The sequence below is a fragment of the Chelmon rostratus genome, chromosome 19 (assembly GCF_017976325.1).
Source record: "Chelmon rostratus isolate fCheRos1 chromosome 19, fCheRos1.pri, whole genome shotgun sequence".
NCBI classification, from domain to species: Eukaryota; Metazoa; Chordata; class Actinopteri; order Chaetodontiformes; family Chaetodontidae; genus Chelmon; species Chelmon rostratus.
This window is the reverse complement of record NC_055676.1, coordinates 12,782,640-12,804,849: the sequence shown is the minus strand read 5'-3', so window position 1 is coordinate 12,804,849 and position 22,210 is coordinate 12,782,640. Positions and strand designations below refer to the sequence as shown.

The window sequence follows — 22,210 nt, the reverse complement described above, 5'->3', positions numbered from 1 at the left end:
AATAACATGATGCTTTACAAACTATGAAAGGGTCGATGTTTGTAGCATTTAGCAGCGCCCCTGACAGACTTGCATGATTTCATGACACCCGCAGTTCTAAAGCTGTATGCAGCTTCACAACATTTTAACAAGACCAAGGGTCTACAGCCATGCTAGTGGCTCTGGGAGGCTGTCTTTTGGCACAACAGTGCTTTGAGCTAAATGGCAGCATGCTCACAATGACAATGCTAACATGTTGATGTTTAGCAGGTATGAGCATACTAACATTTGCTAAGTGGCACAGAGCACAAAGTACAGCTGAGGTTGATTTGAATGTCATCTTGTTTTGGCTTAAATAAAAAGTTAATCTCAGGGCAGCATTAGATGAAAACTTCAGAGGTCACCAGAGTTTTTACAAATATTCTGAGGGCAATTGTTAATTATATTTTGAATGCATGTACCAAACTTCATGGCAATCCGGCCAATAGTTGTTGAGACATGTCAAGACCACAAAGGTTAACCTCATGCTGATGCTAGAGAAAAACATCAGGGGATCACCAGAGTCACTGGGATTCACCCTTTTGAAACCATGAATATCTATTGGGATATTTCAGTCTGGACCAAAGTGTTGAACCAACAGACCGTCACTTCCATCCCGAGAGCCATGTTAGCATGGCAAAAAAAAAAAAAAAGTTATAGAAAATACTTCAAATATTCAGTTTGAAAGATTTGTACAGCTTGGAACTCAAGAATTCATTAAGTGTTTATCAGTACTCCCGTCCTATGGTTTCAATTAGTTTGTGAAAATTTAGATCACACATGATGCCGGTTTAGCAAAGTGCGTTAAACTGGATGTGGATGTGAGCCGGACTTCTGGACTGGAACAGAGACTTAAAAGAGACACAGTCTGCAGTCATGTATCCTTACGTTTTAGAAAGTGAGTAAACTACTTAATATGTAGCCCATCAACACGTCCGTATTGCTTAATTACTATCATCAGTACTGTCATTATTCCAAATGGCAGAGTTCTCATCAACTATATTAACTGTTTTAATAAAGTAGACACAGTAAAGCAGCTATTACTACAGCACATACTGGACACTGACATACTGAAGTCTCCAACAGACGTCTTTCTCATCGAACTTTTTAGAAACATCAGAAATTTGAAACAATGTGATACCAATGTTTTAGGATTCTAATCAGCCCTTGAAATGTCTTTCTCCATTCAGTCTTTTTTACAGTGGTATGCTATGATGAGTTGCCATACAAAACCCTCGTGTGACATCATTTCATCCGTTACAGGGAGCAGCTGTGGTGGCGTCATCGTGGGTACTGAAAACACGGAACAAAACCAAACACAGTCAAGTGTTTGGGTTAATGTTTGCTTTTTCATTGTCCATCCTTGTCTTTGTAGCCGGCTGCAAACAAGCATTTACTTCATTCCTCTGCGGAGCATTTGATTCGCTGCAATGAGCATAACGCTGATGATGAATGCAATGGCGAAGGCACAAATCAGGCTTTTACGCACGCATGTGTGTTTTTCCTGTTGTGTTGGGCTTGCTGTGGAAAGATCGAGAAAAAAAATACATTAGCACATCTGAGGGTCTTAACAGAGCTTTGAAAATGCCTGAACCACATGTAAAATAGCATCTGTAATAGACATACTGTCAATGTCCACATGGGACTCTGGACTGTTCAGGTGACTCTCCTCAGTCATGATGATGTTTTCAATGTCTTTCATGGTGAGGTGGTCGCGGAAGGTATCGTAAAGCAGCCTCTTCAGCTCATCCACAGTCAGTTTCTGCATGTCGCACTGGGAAGACAGCAAGAATGTTCTGATCAGCAGAGGAAGAACTTCTGTCTCAACGGCCTGGAGGGTTAGGGTTAGCAATAAACACTGGTAGTACAGGGAAGCCCCTGCCTGTGACTGCTAGCAGCTATGAGATAGTCACTGGGCTATTGCTCCAAAACAGCGTATATTTTCAGTGAAATCAGACAGGGAACTGATTTATTTGATTATGCAACTGCAGTAAAATGATGTTACAGTAATGCTAGAATTAGCAGGGCCGTGTCCGGGGGGGCTGTGGTGGCACTGGCTATCCCTGAGTTATTCTAAAGTACGATTGGCTATCTGCCCGGTGAGGGGCCGGACCTTCATTCAAACTGACTGGTTGATGATTATTTCTGAATGTGCATCGTTTTCTTTTGTATGTCGCTTACTTTTGGAGGTTAATGTTCTTTTGAGGACTTAAAGAATAAAGTGCAGAAGCTTTAATAAACTGTAAACTGTAATGTTAGGGATGAAACTTGTGTGAGTGTGTGTGCATGTACTTATGCTATCCCCGCATGAGCCAGCACCCCACTTGGGGCACCCCAGACAAGAAAGGACATGCCACTGAGAATTAGTTGTTTTAAATGGCTTGATTCTTTACATCAGAAAGTGTTGTATTGTAATTTTAATTGAAACAGATGGCTCTTCATCATAAAACAACAGAATAGCCAGAGGGAAAACTTACTCAAAAGAGGAAGGAGACTGGATTAATGAGCAGTGATAAAGGAAGAGGTATAGACTTGATTGATGATACTGATGACAACATGTACCTTCCAAAACACTGAATCAAAGTCTGCTCCGTGAAACTTATCAGGCATTCCAGCAGAGGCGAGTTTAGGACCAAGCAATGTGACAAATTCTTCAAAGCCGACTTGACCGTCACCTGGCGAGGCAGACAGAAATACAAACATGTCACTGCATCACTCAGGAGTTAGATTAATGCAGCAGAGCTTGTGGCCTTTTGAGAGAGAGAGACTAGAGAAACGTACCATCTATGTCAAGTCTTTGGATGATAACCTCCAGCTCCACCTCATTGGGCATGTAGCCCAGCGAGCGCATGGCCATCCCCAACTCCTGCTTTGAGATGAAGCCATTCCCATCTCGGTCAAATACTTTGAACGCCTCACGGATCTCTGTTGGAAAAAACGGGGCCAGTAATTATGTTAAGAGTGGAGAGGCTTAGCATAAGGAGCATGTTTGTATAGATTTATCAGGCACGATTTCACACCGAGCTACAGCAGACTCGCTCTGTTGAATGTCGATCTGAAGAATGTGCCTGCGGTTTAAAGCCATTTGAAAGAGTGTATGTGTGTGAGAGGATATCATGCAGTAACACTGGCTCATAGCTTAAAAAGTATAATCCCTCTTTCTTGGTCATTTATGTTTTGAGAAAAGAGAGGCATACCTGAGTATTTAGAGTCTGAAGACTGAAATTTGCAGAAGTGAGAGCAGTTTAAAACTTTTTTTCATGCTGCAGACAAATAGTGTGTGCTGATATTTTCATATTGTCGATCTTTTCCATGAAAAGACCCAAACCAAGAATTTCCAACAAACCTACAAGTGTTATCTGTGTAGCCAAATCCTGATATATTGTAGCTTATTTCCCTGTACCATAGAGTTCCATTGTTGTCCAGAAACTGCGAAAAACAAATCAATTATCCATGTTTCCTTTATTACAATGAACATGATGGATTATTTTGAGCAAATCCCACACACTCTGTGCTTTTCGCTGAAAATAGTCCCCAGTAAATGCACAATTTACTCCTGTTTGAGTTGGATTTTTGGAGATTTGGTACTTTTGTAGGAACAAATGGGCCTGGGGCTGAGCGCACCAGTCTTCATTAAGAGCCGGGACAGGGTTTGATCACTTCAGCACAATGGGCAGACACAGAGAGACACTGCATTTGAATGTTTCTGCCATGGAGACTGACAGAGACCATTTCAACACCATGGCTAGGAATAGAGAGACGGTCGTTAAACGCTTCCATATCATGGATAGAGACAGGGCCACTGCAGCTGAATGCTTCAGCACCATGGACAGAGGCACAGAGGGTGTAATTGAATATTTCAGCACCACGGAGAGTGACAGAAACTGTTTCAGTGGCATGGATAGAACTATAGAGATGGTAATTGAATGCTTCCAAATTGTAGATGGAGGCAGAGAGGCTGTAGTTGAATTCTTCAGCACCATAGACAGAGACACAGAGGCTGAAACTGAATGTTTCAGCACCATGGAGAGTGACAGAAACCACTTCAGCACCATGGAGAGAGACAGAGAGGCTGCAGGTGAATCTTCCAAACCACTGATAGAGGTGGAAAGGCTGCTGTCGAATGTTTCAGCACCATGGAGAGAGCCTCTTACTCCATTTACACCCGGTATTAAAATGCGACTTGTAGCCGGACGTGTTGTCTGATTTTGCTTTTGTGTTTACACATGGTATTCTTAATGTGGTCTTGTTATCCTCACTGAGATCTGATCACCACCTTCCAGGGCAACACCTGCGTGTGAATAATGTGAGTTGGCGGCAAATCAGCCCCAGACTCATGGTGTTTTGTAAGTTGTTGAGTCGAGAAAAACTTGATAAACTTTGTGAAACACTGTATATGACAAATTCTTAATTATTTGTCCCTTTTTGTATGTCTGGCAAATATAGTGCATTAAGCTATTACTTTGTTTGAATGAAAAATATTGTCAGTTTGTCCCAGTGTGTTACAGTACAAGCGTGTAGGCTACTTGGTGACTAGATTTATAACTGTTCATGCCTTGTTACCAGCAGATCAGCTGCATACTGTCGCACACAGTTATTTCTTAACGTATGTAATTAATTTCCCTCTCATACTGCTTTCATTTTTCACGCAGTTTTGCTGAATAATACATCTTTTGGCACTTTCATGGCACAGAATAGAGATATAATTAGTAATAAGAGGGCTGTCTCTTTCTGTCCTCTGTTGTATGTTAAATTGACATTTTGTTTTTAGCTGAAGGAACGAGCAAAAAAAAAAAAAACATCTATATGCTGTGTATCTTTTGGATGCCAGCAAGTTGTATGGATTGCGTTTCGACCTACCCTAAGATCCAAACACAATGCTTGCCAGACTACCTCCACATGTGGTCAGGCAGATCCGATCACATTGTGATTGCAATGCATTTACACCAACGCATTAACATCTGTCCGCATACAGACTGCATTATAATACCAGGTGTAAATGGGGTTACAGAGACTGTACCTGAATATTTATAATGTGTATATATGTAAGTTCACAGTGCAGCTCAGTGCCAGTGAAGTAGTATTTTCCTGTGGTGCATTAAAATAGATAGAATGAACAGATAAAGTGTGAATAAGGATTTATTCTATTCTGTGTCCGGTTTTTATTCAACACAAAGATAGGCCAGTCAATAGATTTAAATGGTTGTGTCCTGGTATGATGATTGTAAAATTTTTATTTTTTTTCCCCTAAAGTCAAACACCTTCAGAGCCAACACCTGTTACTATGGCCATAGCACAATTGGCTGTGAAAGAGGGTAGTGAGCAGGTTCAAATGTTCATAATTAACTACAGCTTTTGGTAAATAATCCATAAACATTGCCATTTGGCTCCTGTCCTCACCTTGCATCACAGTATTCTGTTTGAAGTGGTAAAAAGAGCAGTTGCACATCAAAGGCACAGAACCTCTGCGGCTCTTTTTGATGTAGATCCTCAAATATACAAGACTCCTCAATGCTTGCCAGCAGTCACGTGTCATTCGATAAAACAAGACAGGCAATTAGAAGGATTGAACCTGTAGGATATGAACGTATCCATGAACAGTGCTAGCCTGGAAGTGCTGCACATGAACATTAAAATACCTGGCTGTTATAAAACTGTCCAGTCCCACGTTAACAGTACCCTGTATAGGCTCAGTCATTCTAGGTCATCAAACATCAACAAAAGCCAAAGCACAGATTTGCCTCTGCACTCAGTTATGGGCTTTACTCGAACACTGCTGCTAAACAAAGGGTCTGTATGGAACTTCATCTGAACTTCATATGGAATGCATTCATGCAACCAGTACTGACTCAGAGAAAACTAATTTACATGCAAGTATGTGATTGGGCAAGCACCACCTGTAATTTGCATGCAAACCCATGAGTGGACAAGCACTAACCATCCATCTTGCATACATGAATGACTGAGACACTGCACTTTACAAGTGATAGTCCACAGTGGCATTCTATAGCCTTGTGGGAAAATAGAAGGAACTGTTGCAATAGACGAGACTTTGGTGCATTCATTGAGGTCCTTCTGAACAAGTGACACTGTCTGTACAGAACCTTGACATATCAGACACAACATATTTGTCTAAATTACAGCTAGCAGTGCTGCTTGAGTTTTGTTATCTTCCTTCAGCGCCACCCTAGATTCAATGTCATGACCCCTGGTGCCAGTGACAAATAATGAATTCACTGAGCCAGCTGAGCAGTGGCTGGACTACTGATTGTTTCACACCATGAGGAGTGAATATTTAAAAAATTTAAAGATGCGAACACAAGAGACACAGCTCTGTTTCCACTTCTCTGAGGAGGTAGAATTCACGTTTAAAACATGGCTCTATATTCCACTTTTCCCAGTCACAGTTTTTAGTTTGGTTTATCTTATTTACTTAAGTGAAAAATGAGATTGAATTGAGATATAGGACACGCTTGTTAAAGTTGACATTCATAGAGACTGAACATTTATTTTCCAAGATTTTACAGATATTTTCATTTCCCTTAAGCCTGCATTTAAATTAATTTATATTGGAATGTAGAAGGTGGTCAGATAATCTGAACATAAGGTGCAATACAGTACAAGCACAGCCTTGAAAATACATATACAGTCTGAATAATATCTGACCATTAAAGGCGTCACAAAGAACAATGATTTTTACTACTACACTGTGCATGTCACAGTATAAGTAAATCCTTTTACTCACATCTAAATTGTTTTGAGGGCAGTGACAATGCATATCACACATGCCTGCAAACAGTATAAAACAAATGCATTTACACATAGATGCAGTACACACATAGGGCAGAGTAAACACACGATAAAAAGATGATAAAAGTGATCTTTTGGAAAGCATTCAGCATTTGCTCCGCTGCGAGTGCTCGACCACAGAATCAAAGTAACCTTGCACTGCTAACAGGGTGCAAAAGCTCGGCGAGCTAAGTCAGGGTCAGGCCATTAAAATCCTTGTACTGCATGTAATTACAGCACTTTTAAAGAAAATACTCAGCATATTTCCCCTGCTACAACAAGAAGGCAAGGTCTGCATGACAAAACCTATTTATGTTCACTCTGCTGACAGGACAACGATTAATAAAAGTGGTGTGAGCTCAGTTATTGCTCAAATCAATGACTGTAAGGACGCTGTAAAATGTTGTCGATGACTATGATGTTCTGACACATGACCAATGTGTCACAATATATTTTTTGTGCTCGTAATTGAAAAGATGTAAGAGTGCCTGTAGTCTCTGACGTAACGGCATCGACGGTAAAACTGAGTCAAACACAAAACGTCACCAGTGCTCAGAGTCAAGTCAAGGGCAAGGACGTGGTCACAGGCATGTCCGCAATGACAAATATACTGTGCCAGGATGAGCTAATTGCTAATAATTGGCGATTAACAGTAGCAATCATATTGTTTATCTGTTAACAATGAAAAAGTATAGAAAGAAAAAACTGCAAACAAATGACCAAGATCCCTTTCGCTGGTGTGCACATGACAATTCAAAACTAGCCACATGTTGTAACCATCATCAACCAAGTGATCAGTCTGCATCTATTAACACAAACAATGCCCGTGGCAAAGCTAATCTGACTCCAGCTACAGCGTATGAAGAACTCAGGTCCTGTCTGATACAGATCTGATGAAGGCAACATTGTTCGTTGAACGCTGACTTATGGATGGTTCAAACACATGTGCAGGTGAGTGTAGCTGCCTTTGTCTAAATCCTTGAATAATCTCTTGTTTTTTCTGATAATGTGCATTTTTTACATCCTGGCGGCAGCTGCTGCGCTATCTTGAAAATGGATCTGGGGCACTGCAGAAGAAATATCTGTTTTTGCTGCTTTTTACTTCATGGCACGAGAATATCTTTGATGCCCTCCACTGCATCCGATTTTAAAAATGCTGGAGGGTTGGGTCACCTGAGGTAAGAAGGGGAATAGAGTGATATTGCTTTAAGTCGCCTTTTGACTTAAAAAAATGATATGGCTAATTCATCAAATTTTGCCATGCAAGAACAAAATGAAATATTGACTGACAATTTCATGGCAGGTTAGTCCAACAGCTGCCAACAGAATCACGATGTTGATTGTTTCCTTGAATGCAAACAAGCTTGTTGATGTTAATTTGTTCTTCAACTTCGAGTTGTTTGTTTAAGGTTATTTGACCTACTGTTAGATCATCACCTTCATCTCTCGGTCGTCGTCTGAGTGGAAGAGGTGCTTTTCATCCCTCTTAGCTCACAGTTTACTGCTTGGCCTGGTCCCAAGAAACGACCTGCCCGTTCAAGATCTGCTTTTAGGAGCCTGTATAAAGTTTGCGACAAGCTTGAAATAATTTGTCCCAAACATCAAAGACCACCACTTTTGCCAACCCTGAGATCTAAACCCAGGACTTAAAAGTCTGCTGACCTTCCAAGTGAGCTAAAACAGAACACGAGGACCTACAGATCCCACTGACCTTTCTGACTGACCGACAGAGTGATTCATGCTGTTTGTTTGTGCAGCTAAAAAAAAACAAAAACATGAAAATGGTCCATGATGAAGGCCGATGCCAAGAAGCCCACTGCTGCACATTGGCAGAGTGTCAGTGCCACTGGCAGAAGCAGAAAGGCCATTGAAGCTCTCTCACCTAAATAATTGGGGAAATCCCAAATAATGGCTTTGGGCCAGAAGAAGAAGAGCCTGGGAGACCGACATGGCATTTGGAGAAAGATGATGCAGTTGTGCATCATCTTGATATGCTAAACATGCTGTTTGTATTTAAGCTAATCGGACATTCATGACATGAGTAACATCCATAAATGAAGAGAAAAAAAAAGACTTTAAAAAGGTTTTATTGTACTTTAAGTTTGGTCCAAGTAGCCAAGTTGTAATTAAAAGACACCACAAGAGGGGTGATGGATGCAAATCAAGAACGCTTACTTTGAATTAACTGTAAAATCTTAAATTGTGAGTGATCTGAGATGTGTAGGAAATGGTGTGTTTTAGAGTACTGTGTAAAGCAGGCATGTCCAAACTATTCCATAAAGGGCCGTGTGGCTGCAGGTTTTCGTTCCAACCAAGGAGGAGCACACCAGGCCAGCCAATCAACATCAAGGGATCACTGAGTTATCAGCTGAAGACTGAGCTCAGCTAATTAAGCTGGTGTGCTCCTCCTTGGTTGGAACGAAAACCTGCAGCCACACGGCCCTTTATGGAATAGTTTGGACATGCCTGGTGTAAAGGATCGCCTAAAAATCAGATCCATTAAGTCATGAAATTGATATCTTTTTTCAAATGGTACATTTCTGGAAGAGGCACTCTTTGATGCCACTTTGGTTTCCCTTTCTCAAGCTGAGGGGCTTGTTTCTGAGACTGCAGACTGAGTATTACATTGTTCTGCCATTTGTTTCCAAAATCATAACCAGAATCACCAACAAGTCACACCAGCTATCCCATTGTTGCACACAGAGCCGGTCAGGCTTTGTGTGTTTGCAGGTGGTCTCACTCATCTCGATTGAGGCATTTGTAGCATCAAAGTGGCTAGCAGAAACTTGCTGCCGGTCCTCATTGTGACTATTTCTATCATTATGTTTGTCTGTGGTCTGCTTGTCCATTTAAAACGATAAAGTTGCAATACATATATATGGATTTGTGGAACGCTGTGGTAGCTGAATCATTACAGTTCATGTCTGCATGTCTGCATGGTTGCAACTTTTTTTTTTTGCATGTTATAACCATCTCTCCCCATGTGCTTTACACCTTCTCACCTGCCATTGTCAAATAAAGGCAAAAATGCCCATAGAATCATTTTTCTAATTTAAATAAAAAGAAGACAGAAATAAAACGATTTCAAAAGAGCTCTCCCAGCTCTCTGCTTGATCGGCTATTAGCCAAACCGGAAGTTTCTGTGAGCTTGCTTCCACTCGGCCAGTCCTGTCAGTCCACAACCAAACTCCCCCTGAACTTCGCCATACTCGAAACATGATTTAGTTTCTCCAACATGTGAATGTAAGAAATGATGTAGCTAACATTTGCTATCAATCTTTGCTGCTGATAGCACAGCAAACTAGCCAGCTGTTTTCCAGCTTTATAGCCACTGCAACCTTTCTTTTCTGTCTTTGTACTGAGAGAGCCCACCATCCCTATAACTGCAATTGAGCAATGACGATGACAGGAGAAGTTACTGGAAATGTTAGGCAGTCACATGTTGCCTTTTAATCAAGGAACAAATCATCCTTGAGGAATGGCCTCCACCTTGCACCACCGCTGGGAGAACCCTCCAGTGACTGTCCAGTCCACTGCAAAAATCCCTCTTAACCTTTGGTGAATGATCATGACGTTGCACAGGAAACAGTAATAGAGATAACACAGCAGGAGGTAGATGAGGAGGTCTCACTCCACAGGAACTGAAGAGAGGAGAATTACACTAGGCAGTCTTCAGTCTCCAAAGTTACTGTATGTGCATGAACTTAACTACAGCTATGTTCATGCACATTTATATTCAGTTACTTCAGTTCTTTCCACTAACTGCTCTCTGCCAGTCAGGATCAATCTGGATCTTTTGTGTCGATTCAGAATGCATCCAGTTGCTGTGATGAAAGGGATGCAAATAAAGGCATCTTAAATTAGGTACGTTTTAACTGCATCTCCAGATTTCAAGTCCAGAGAGCACAAAATGTGACCAAGAGTTCTCTAACTGACATGCTGTGCTTAATTGTGGGATTTTGTGTGTTGCTTAAATCAAGAAGGTAGTTTTCTTATCAAAAGGCTGCTTATTGAGGTAGTTCCAGAAAATCGGTCAGAGGATAAAAATATTCCCTGGGAGATGAATCAGACCCTTTTCATTAAATAAGAGCCCCTCCCACCAATAATGGTATGATGACACCCAGGGCATCTTTTTTTCTGACAATCAATGGGGGGAAACGTGAATCATATTAACAAGAGGACACAAAAATGCAAAAAAAAAAAAAAAAAAGCTGTACAGCTGGGAGAGCTCCAGGAAGGCCCTCTCAGCAGAACAAAAATAGATCCACACATACATGAAAATCCTGTCAAAATAATGCAAGTTCATAGTACAAAGAGCCCCGAACATCATTATCTTGATGCTAGATACATCTAATATTTCTGACTGACTATAAACCCCATAATATGTACGCAAAAATCTGGCATCTATAACAGTTGAACAGGGATTTTTGGTTTGTGGCATGCTAGATTTGTACTTATGTAGCTAATTACAGTAGATTGAAGTCTATGGCTTAACTTGTTTGGTTGCTCTAGAAGTTGATCCTCTATCCTGCACCCCAACAAAGTGCCGTTTAAAACTGCTCTAAATACCTAATTCACAAGGCCCGTGATTGAATCTGTACAACATGATAAACCATGATGCGACAAGACATGATACATTAAACCACTACCGCTGTGGAGAGTCTACTGGCAACACATGCACGTAGTAAAAAACATAAATCACCCCGTCCTCGCAGGTCCCGCACATTTGCACTTCACCTTTATTTGCGGCTGCAGATTTAAAGCGTCTTGGCGTTATTACATTTACATAAACAAACACAACACGCACAGTCACTGAGAGACGGTGAAGATGTGCGGCACGAGCCCTGCAGCTGAAACAACTCCTGCTGTCAACAAGTACTTGAATTACTCCCACTACCTGCAGCTACTGGCAGGCTCAGTTGAAATTACGTGGCCTGATGTTTTGGGGGAAAAGAAGAATTATTAGTTAGAGCTTGGCTTTAAAAGCTGTTGCTGCTGTTTTGCACGACCAATTCCACTGACTTATTACTAATATGGGCAGTCCAGGCTTGACTTAAACTGATCTATTTTAAGGTTTTATTGTGTCTGTTTGTTATGTTTTTGATGTTTTGTCAGGCCTGTCTAGAAATACTTTTCCTGGTCAGATCTCTCAAGGTTTTCATGATGAAAGAAGGATTAAAAACAAACAAACAGGGTGATTAATAAGCTGCTTTTGGCGGCACAAGGTCTCGTTAATGGATGTTTTCTGTTGAGATCTCCTGCAATGAGGTGGATGGAGGTGTGGCTGTGTGTGATTAGATCATGACAGACCCATCAGACTTTGGCATGTTCACCCTTCAATTTACTGTATTTGCTGCAGTCTCTGAGTCAGGTTTATCTTCATGAAGTTTTCATCATTCATCAGCTGCTTTGTGTTTTAAGTGTTTCCCAGTGTGATGATGGAAATGAAATATGGCCGCTGGCCGTGGACAATCGGACAAGGGGAGTGTAAGGACACATTCTCATGATTAACATCTTGTAATATCATTAAGCGATGTTGTTTGAAACTGTGAATCTTTCTGGACAGCTGCAACAGCGATGACCAGACATTTGTCTTTGACTGCAGAAGAAGCCACATTAAAAAAAACAGGGACGATGATGGAGCATTAGGTGCCATGTCTGTAGTTTTTTAACCTTGTTGTTGTCCACAAACAAAAGAAACACAAACATTTATGCTTCATATTCATCAGTTCTCAATAGCAGACAGACAGAGTAGGAAGAGCATCTCCAACCACTGTGTATGACTCTGTATGTCTACAGTATACATAACCATTACAGATCCCCGACAGCAGTAATACAATAACACACACACTCTTATGCTGGTTTACATTGTTGCTGCAAAAAAACACCCAATTTGTAAGCACAAAAAGAAGACGGCTTTGCATACAAAGTGGAAGACGGTCTACGCTCCGCTACGACGCCTGATGTCTGGGGGATTCTCCTGCTGGCTGTGATCTATAAATACTGCTCACATCCTCTGTCAGCGATGCACCGAGGAGTGATACAAGCTCGAGGAGACCTCCAAGAGTGTAACTGCGGGGAAGTCATGACTGTTCAGCCATAAAACCAGAGTCTTATCAGGTTCAGCACACGTGCATGAGTGTCTGCCAGTTTGCTGCAAGTCATGGCGTGTGTTTTAGTGTCATTGTCTTATAAAATGGGTTCATGTACAGTGTCTTAAATATCTGATCATGTTAATTTACAATGGCTCTGAGTCCACTCATTCAAATTCAACACCATATTTCTCTTAAATATGTTTAAAGTGCCAAAACAGGTAAACAGGTTAATTGGTAACAGGTGATAGTATCATGATTGGGTATGAAAGGAGCATCCTGGAAAGGCTTTGAAGCTCACGAGCAAGGATGGAGCGAGGTTTGGAGGACCACTTTGTGAACACATGATTGTATAAAGGATGTTACTAAATGGGCTCAGGGACACTTTGCAAAAGTTTTATCACAGTTAATTTGCAAATGACTGCATTCTGTTTTTATTGATGTGTGACACAGTGTCCAGGCCTTTTTGGAATTGGGGGTTGTAGGAGTAATGGAGGTAATGGAGACATTTTAATATATGTTAGTCAAAGCATCCTAGATGTATTCAGCTGTCCCAGTCATTCATGCATAATGGGCTCGACTTGGCTCTGGACCTTGGTTTTAATATATTGCTCATTAAATTGGGAGACATTTGGCCCAGCGCAGTTTGTCCACGTAGACATAGTGCTCAGCGAGTGTAACTCTTTCACGCAGGGTAAATACAAACATAAATATTAAATGGATGTGTTCATGAATAATATAGTGATTACAGCCACCGGTCTAAATAACTTTAGTAGCATAGGTGTAGATGTAAATTGTGGAGAAAAAATAGGATTTGCCTTCTGGTGAGAAAAAGCCATATCAGAGAAATGACTGAACAACCCAGTGCCGACGGTTAATAACTCAAAAGATTGTACAGTTACGCCTCAAACTAATCCTGTTTTTGATGAGAGGTTTAAAAAGCTCAAACGTACACCTAAGCATATGCTCCCTTTTAGAGGAGACAGTGGTACAATTGCTGGCACAGTAATGGTTTGAATACATATCAGGGTTTGTGACAACTGCATGACACAAGGGCGAAGAAAAGGGCAGGAAGCCTCGCCACTGACCCTGCCCACCATCCAACCATCTGCTCGGAAAACATCCCCCGGAACCCGCAGATCCATTAAGAGCTGTGAGGACTTAATCAGCCTCCCTAAAGCTCACCCACTATAAACAATCATCTGTCCATTCAGCGCAAGTGACTGTCATCCTCACCGTTGCTACTAATACAGCACCTCATGGAGTTTTGTTGTCGCCACTGCCTATTTTGGTTGCGGCCAGTATGGTAAATAATGCAGATATGATCATGATGCAGATGAAATGTCAGATTAAAGATCACAGAGGTCATGAGATAGCAAATTTACAGATAATCTCTATGGAGTCTTGAGTGTGCCGCTGGAGCAATTGTCCACGTTTTATTGGTTAATCATAATCATTAAATGAATTGATGCATTTAAATGAAATCTAGTTATTTGTCCTGATTAAATTCTAATGAAACTACTTGCAAAAGTATTTCTTATTAAGTAAGGAAATCCTCATTAAACATGAGAATACATAATTGGGCCTCATTAATCTATTTTCAAACAATGATCAGTGCCTTCCCACTATGTTCCATCCTACAGTTCATTTGTCTTCTTTTAACTTGACTTTTAATTGATGTGATACTTTTTAAAAATGCTACCAAGAGACACATCCAAGGAAATTAAAGCATCCATTGAGGCCTTAGTGAGGTGAAAGTTTTTAACTTGAATTAAAGGCAGAACACAACAGGTGAATAAGGTAAAAATGTGAAACTTCCCCAGTTGATTATTTACATTAAAACAACATTTTTTTTGTTTGACAAGGTTTCTTGAGTTTTATGTTTAAATATGCAAATTAGTCATTATCTGATCAAATATGCTCTAATGTGCATACATTTCCAGAACAGAAATCTGAACTAAAATAAACACATAAAGTCTGAAAGAAGACATGTTGTGAAAGCAAAACAGATCAAAATCTCTAAATTGAGCCGTGCATGAAAAAGCAATGTTTTCCCTGCTGTGTTTTAAAGAAACAGTTGACGCAGTCAGAGTGGCACTAAAACAACATCTTGTGGCCATTTAAGAAACTTTTACCTGTTTTGTACCCACTTCTACCTGCTACTTTACATCCTTAGATACAGAACAGAGCACCTTCAACGCTCAAATTGTACTTTGTGCACCAGACCATTTACAGTCTCACCTGACGCTGTGACTGACCTAAACTCTCTAATCTGAAGGGCGGCAGGTGTCATGTACCGTCCGTGGTCTCCTAGCACAGGATGCGACGTCCTTTTGTCCTTGTGTGTTGTGTTTGTCAGTGGGCGCTTGAAAATGTTAGTCGGTACAAATTCCCACTGATTTAGTCACAAAACTCGCTGAGGTCATCACATTTTGAGGTGGACATGTTATATTAGAGCCATCATATTGGTTTCTAGAAGACATAGTGCAGGTGGTACAGAAGGATTCAGGTTAAAATAAATGTAAAGCTACTAAAACATAAATGGATCACAAAGAAAAGAGTAATTAGCGCAGGTTATGATGAATCCATATATCATTCACACCGTTATCCGAACGCAGTCATCTGGATTTAACGTCTGAGAATGAGTCATCTGCGTTGTAAGATTTGTTAGCTGTGATTTCAAACATATAGCAGGAGTGAGTGAGTGAGTGAACAGCATGTTAATGAAGGTATTCTGCTCTTGCCTGGCATATTTTTAGAGTCAAAATGAAAATGCAGCATTATTGTGCTCATTTCCATCTTCAGGTGTAAAGTCGCCTTCCGGAGCTTAATATATTGCCGTTCGGTGACGTGTTTGCAATTCTCAGATGATCCCAAACATGTCAAATTACATTGGGTGTGTGTATGTGAAGTCCTCGCAAGGAAGAAGCTATTATCATAAATATGATTAGGGAGAGTAATTACATGAGTTGAGCATTCAGAGGACTTCTGCCTCACGGTAATTAAACATGAAACAATGTTTATAGGCTGAATTTCAGACCTCCGTGAGACAAGGAGCAGCTTTCATTCAGAAACACTGTACTGCAGCACTGCTCACAGACCAGGCAGCGCCTCCCACGCTGCGTGTTAAGGTGGAGCAGCCGCGGAAAGGCTAGCTGGCCAGTAAGTGGGGGGCTGCTGATTCAAACCCTCGGTCCACCCGAGGTTAATCTGGTGGAGCAGATGAGGTGCAGCGTTCACCCCAGGCGCTGCCGAGGTGCGAGGCCGTGGAAACGAGGTAGTGCGCTATGCGCTCAGTGAATCTTCCCTGCGTAAATACATTCACGGCTGAATGATCTGTCTCGCCACGTTCTGAATATTTAATGCCTCTCAATTGGTAAACTACAGTTCGAAAGGACCTCTCCATTACCTTTAAAAGCTGTATCATCATCATCATCACACACACACACACACAGCACCCTCGTCATTTCACTGTTGCTCCAATTCTTGCTTTTCCACAGACGACCCTTTAATTAAATTTCTGTTGTCATTGCAGATAGTGGATTTTCAATGTCAAACGAGTGGCTCAAAGCAAGGGCAGGCAGCCACTTGTGGGGCCTGGGCAACCTACAGACAGAAGAAGGGGAAATGGAAATCCCTTCGCATAAAAGCCCTCCTGATATCAAATCTGATCTGAGTTATCTCTTTATTGTAGTCTGCCTGGCTTTGCTCCAAATCACTGCCAGCTGTGCGTTCTCATTGTGAGGACCATTTGCCAAAACAAAACCTCCATTCTTAACAGCTCTGCTCTGCGGTTGCTACAGCAGGAACCATAATAATACTCCGGTGAATCTTTTAGATGGCCCAAGTACAACACACAGCAATTGATGGTCGTTCTCATTAATAAACGGCTAAATGCAATACATCAAACAGAACCCAGAAGAGGCGAGAGGACGTAATTTAAGACTCAAAATGAATCAATCTGCCATCTCATTAATGGGTTTTATCTGGCATAGATTTTCTAGAAATGGTGCCGTAATCTACATATTTATATCTTGAAATCAGCCATTCATCACATTTATCATCATCACCGCTCTCCAGTCCTGGCTCCTGTTCTTTCTCTTAAGCACAAACGACTCGCAGCAAGTGGCATCAGGTGCAATTTAGTCTCACAGGTGCTGCGGACACGGCCTGGAGATGTGGCGTGGCGTGTGCAGACGTTGCTCACTTACAAGTTTGTGCCACGCATGCAGGACTTGTGTGGTGGGCTGTATGTGGTGGGAGGGCATGAGGAGTGTTAGCCGCTTACTGCAGTCACTGGAGGATGGTGTGGAAATTTGGATTTACGCGCAGAAGACTGTTTGATAGTTATGTTTTTATGTCTTTTTGCCAAAAAATCAGAAGCAACAACATGCAAAGCTAGATAAAAATGCATCACATTTAAACCCTAAAAGAGAGATATTTATACCACTGAATCTTTACAAGCAGACCCACAGTTTTAGTGCGCAGTCTGATTTGCGGATCAGGAAAAGAAGCGCACCAGGGCTGGAGCTCTCCAGGGTCCTGAATTAGTTTGCCAGGTGGACGTCGGCGCCTCAGATGCCACAACTCTTTACATCACGATAACAACTTGGACAATCCGGACACTCACCTTCCACCTCATCCTCGGGCAGGATAACGGGGGTCCGGTAGGAGAGGACATCTGGAATAGTGCAAAGTCCCTTGTACATGAACCTGGTGGTCACGGCACGCACTGGCATTTCTGCGAGGGAAAACCAACAACTGTGTCGCGATCTTCATACAGCCTAGCTCTCCGGAGTTGTTGTTTTTTCTTGACCCCTTTGCTTGATATCTTTAAAGGAAACCTCAAGCGAATGAAAGGGGGGGGACCCCTCCGCAAAGTTTCTATTTACGACGAGGCTGAAATGTGAGTGGGATCACCTTCCACTGGGCCGCGCGTTTAACCGAGAATGCAGCTTGTAAAGCGGCTTTGGTTTCAGTGCACAGCCCGTGGCAGCCCGCTGGAAGCGAGCTGAGAAGCAAACAGGCGCAACCTTTTCAAAGACATCACATATGAAACTTTTACTGTAGTCTGACGAGCAGAGACCATGTCGCGACTGTTTCGGGCATTTGCCGTGTTAAGCCTCAAACGAGCAGTCAGATATTAATCAGCTCATATTAAAAATCTTGATACAATCAAATATCAGCACGCTAGTTGACCAATTCTTCTGTGCGCGCGTAGCTCCCCGCGCCCCAGCAATCAGAGATGATTGGATTAAAAAAATGAATTAATTGAAAAATAAGAAATCTGAATCGAGCCTTTCGCTGCTGATTTGGCTGATTCCTACACCGCGTCTTGTTCCTGCAAACTGTCAATTCCCGACATAGTCTGCCTCACTTTTCTTCCCCGTTTCGGCATCTTCTTAAAAAAGAAAAACAGGCACGATGACTCGAGTAAAGAAAGCAAACAAAAAACCCAAAAAAACGGCAGCAGGGACGAGCTGATCCTGTCCGGTAAACCAGCTGCAAACGAAATCTTCTAGCGTTTCTTTTTTTTCCTGGAGAGCAGCTTCAAGGGAATCCTGGGCGACCCCCCCTTCTCATCTGATACAGACACGCTGTATGAGGCAGCGAGCCTCTCTCTCCAGCTGTCTGCTCCAGCCTCACAAAGCAGCACGCACACGCACACACACACACACACACTCACTCACACACACACACACACACACACACACACACACACACACACACACACACACACACACACACAGTCATGGCAGAGTCTGTTGACCGTTCACAAAAACTGTCCGCCTGTTAATGTGATTATATTCATTCTCTGCACTCTGCCAGTCTGTGTGTTAAATGTGAACACAAGTCAAAATACATTTGGGCAAACAGAAAGGCTCCCGAGCTTCAAAGATCAAACAAGTCGAGCAACAGGTGAGGCTCTTGAGCCCTGTTTTTTTTTTTTTTTTCTTTTACATTTCAGCTCCTAGTTCACCTCCTGACATTTGTTACAGCAGGCAGGGGGCTACAAGGAAATTCAAGCTGCAAACTCAACAAAATTAAATTAAGCCTCAGGCTACTCGGCACCGAAGCATATTTCAGGCATTAAATAAACGGTTCATCACTGAACATGAATTCAGCCAAATGTAAAATCTAAAATTTGAGCTGCGGTTTAGAGAGGCTTATATTTCAAAGGGAGCTGCCATCAAAGACGAGGTCAACTGGAACCAAATTAATCAACCGGGCTAAAGAAATAGCTCAACACTTTGGGAAATATACTTACTTGCTTTCTTGTCAAGAGAAAAGATGAGAGGATTGTTACCTCTCTCATGTCTGTACAGTAATTATGAAGTTAGCTAGAACAGGCTGAAAGCAGGGGGGCACAGGTGGTCTGGCATGTCCAGAGGTGATAAAATACGCCTACCAGCACTTCTTATATTCACTGGCAGTTCTTGGGAGAATTGAGAGTCCTGTGCTGGCCCACCTGAAAGCCATCACCAACCCACTCCTGGACCCCCGTAGTTCAGCATGGCTCTCCACTTCATCCTCTAGCACCTGGACTCCTCAGGAACCTGCACCAGGATCCTTCAGCTCTGCCTTCGACACTATCATCCCCAACTCTGCCCCAGCTGAGTGTGTCTGACTCCACCTGCAGGTGGATCACCGACTTCCTGTCTAATGAGAAGCAGCATATGCTGGGGAGACATGTATCTGACTCCTGGATCATCCGCATTGATTCCCCCCAAGGCTGCACCCTTACTCCTCCGCTCTTCTCCCTGTACACTAGCAGCTGAACCCCCAGTGATCAGTGCGTTAAGCGACACCACCCACTTTGGACTCATCTCTAGTGGGGATGAGCCTCTGGTGACCTGGTGCAAGCAGAACAAGTTGGAGCTCAACTCTCTAGAGACAGTGGAGAGGGTTTTGGACTTCAGGAAGAGCCCAGCCCCACCCACCCCAATCACCCTGTGTGACTCCCCAGTCGACAATGTAGAGCACTTCGCTTCCGGGCTGAACATCAGCTCCCTCATCGAGAAAGCCCAGCAGAGGATGTACTTCCTGTGGCATCTGAAGAAGTTTAACCCGCCAAAATCAATAATGGTGCATTTCTACACCACCATCAATTAAGTTCATCCTCATTTGCTCCATCACCATCTGGCACGCTGCTGCCACTGCCAAGGACAAGGGCAGACTGCAGCCAATCAATCGCTCTGCCGAGAAGGTGATCTGCCGTCCATACCCTGAGGCAAGCAGGAGAGACTGTGGTTGACCCCTCCCACCCTGGACACAAACTTTTTGAGACCCTCCCCTCCTGCAGCTGGCCTCATCAACATAAGGAGGGGGGGGGGGGGGGGGGGGCAATATAAGCATAAGGTCCATGCCATCTGACTCAGTGCGATACCACTGACTTTGGATTATGTTCTGTGATTGATATCTTGAACATTTCAAATAGTCTTATACTGCATACTGTCACCTTTTGCACATTGTATTATAACCTTTTTTCATAACTTATTGCCAATTTTCTGTAAATGCTTCTTAGCCTCCACTACTTGCTTTTTAAATCTTTGTGTATTTCAACTTGCACCTTTAAACCAGGCTAGTTGTTTGCACCTGGTTCCAGTCTCTTTTCTAGGAAAAGAGGCCAAGGATTGATGGGAGACATAAAAAAAAATTGCAACTGCGAACGCATTGCAGGAGAAATCTGACTTTGCTCATGAAAAAAAAATCACATTCCTGATAATGAGCAAGCCCACAGAGAGGGTTATCGGCAGCATACTTATTTATATATTTAAACACAAAAACAAAACTGCGCACGCCCTCGTTTTTTGTTCAGAACCTGCTGTATGAGTCACTGAAATGCGATGAGTGTTCAGTGCGATGCATCCAGAACAGAAAACCCACCAGAAACACAAACAAACATCACCCGTTGAGGACGCCTGCATCTTGCATGATGATGCCCTGCGTTAGAATCTTTCCACCCTGGTTCACACGAGATAATCGCGGTGTATGCCGAGAGCAGCGTGTGGTTCCACTGGCTGGTTCTTCAAGGGTTTAGGACTGACAGATCTATTCCCCTCTAAACGTGAAGGGATTGTCTCTCTGCTGCACCTGAGCCTCCTGCCGGCTCTGTACTCAGACAAACTTCTTAAAACCGGAATAACAGGCTTTGTTCTCTTTCAGATCCTACACTACATGGTGGATATGTGATGGCTCAGTTTTGGAGGCTTTAATCATTTTCACACAGTCTTTATAACTGTGGAACCATATGGTAAATAGTAGCACTGACATCAGGTAATTTTATACCCAAAGCAGTAATTTGCTGCTCTAAAAAGATGTTGATGGGAACGGGAAAACATCCTCATGCTTTTCAAATGTAAAGCTTGTGCTTTGCAGCAAGCACAATAATATCTAACACATTCTCTGCATTCGTGAGTATTCGATACCATGAATATTCAAAAATGAGCACACAACACATGCAACCATATTAGAAAGCTGAATCATCACTGGAAAATTCATTAAAACAGCATGAACATGAACAGAAAGTAAAATAATTCAACAGAAATCTGAGGATAACCTTTATAAAATTATTTTAAAAAATCTACGAACTAAGATGTTTCTTATCCTTTGGGGAAGCCAGGAAAGTCACTCTCAAACTCCTCACACCCAAACTTGCCAATATTTTATGAATAAGGAGCAGGAGAGTCAGCTGCATATTGCAGTCGATGGCTGTTCTGTTGCAGCTGTACGTAGAAGGCTAATACATGCCTCCCAGGGTGAAGAGGGAGCCGTGGTGGTCATTCAGCGGGGAGAGGATCATCCCAGCCTGAGGGCTGGCACTGGTCGGGAGCACCTCAGTCCTGCCATCCATCCTATCATCATCAAATTAAGCCTCTAGGGAGGGCCGAGGCTTGTCTGCAGAGGCAACAGACCTGAAAGCAGGGAGGTAAGAGACATCAAAACCGCGGCTGCTGACATCCAGGAAGTGGAGATGGTAATATTCAGCGCTGGGTGGAGGAAAACTCTTCTAAATTCAAGGACTGAATCCTGCAGTCGGTCCAGAGGGCAAAGACAAATGCAGCAGAGAGGACGAGGATCACCAACCACCACAGGACCAATATGCCTGCATGTCATCCATCTTCATTTTTTCTGCCAGGATTAGAAAAGATTTAGAGAAATCAAAATATTACAGTTGTCTGGCCATGTCTTGATTTTGCTCTTACTTATTAGTCTAATGCAAGTTTCACAAAAATAAAGTCTGATTTATTGTATTTCAAGCCTGAAAAGTTAGCCACCCCTCCCCCAGGCAAACTAAGAGCACGTTTCCA

At 42.4% G+C, this 22,210-nt stretch overlaps 1 protein-coding gene across 1 annotated transcript; it reads right to left on the bottom strand.

The window, feature by feature from the left end:
• Window positions 1-1,411: 1,411 nt before the first annotated feature.
• On the bottom strand, window positions 1,412-17,638 carry cabp7b (calcium binding protein 7b). The gene is made up of 5 exons (XM_041960752.1): window positions 17,530-17,638; window positions 2,800-2,943; window positions 2,581-2,693; window positions 1,645-1,792; window positions 1,412-1,539 (listed from the first exon to the last, which is right to left on the bottom strand). The coding sequence occupies exons 1-5, from the start codon at window positions 17,636-17,638 to the stop codon at window positions 1,412-1,414; spliced, it is 642 nt and encodes a 213-aa protein (XP_041816686.1).
• Between the last annotated feature and the right edge of the window lie 4,572 nt (window positions 17,639-22,210).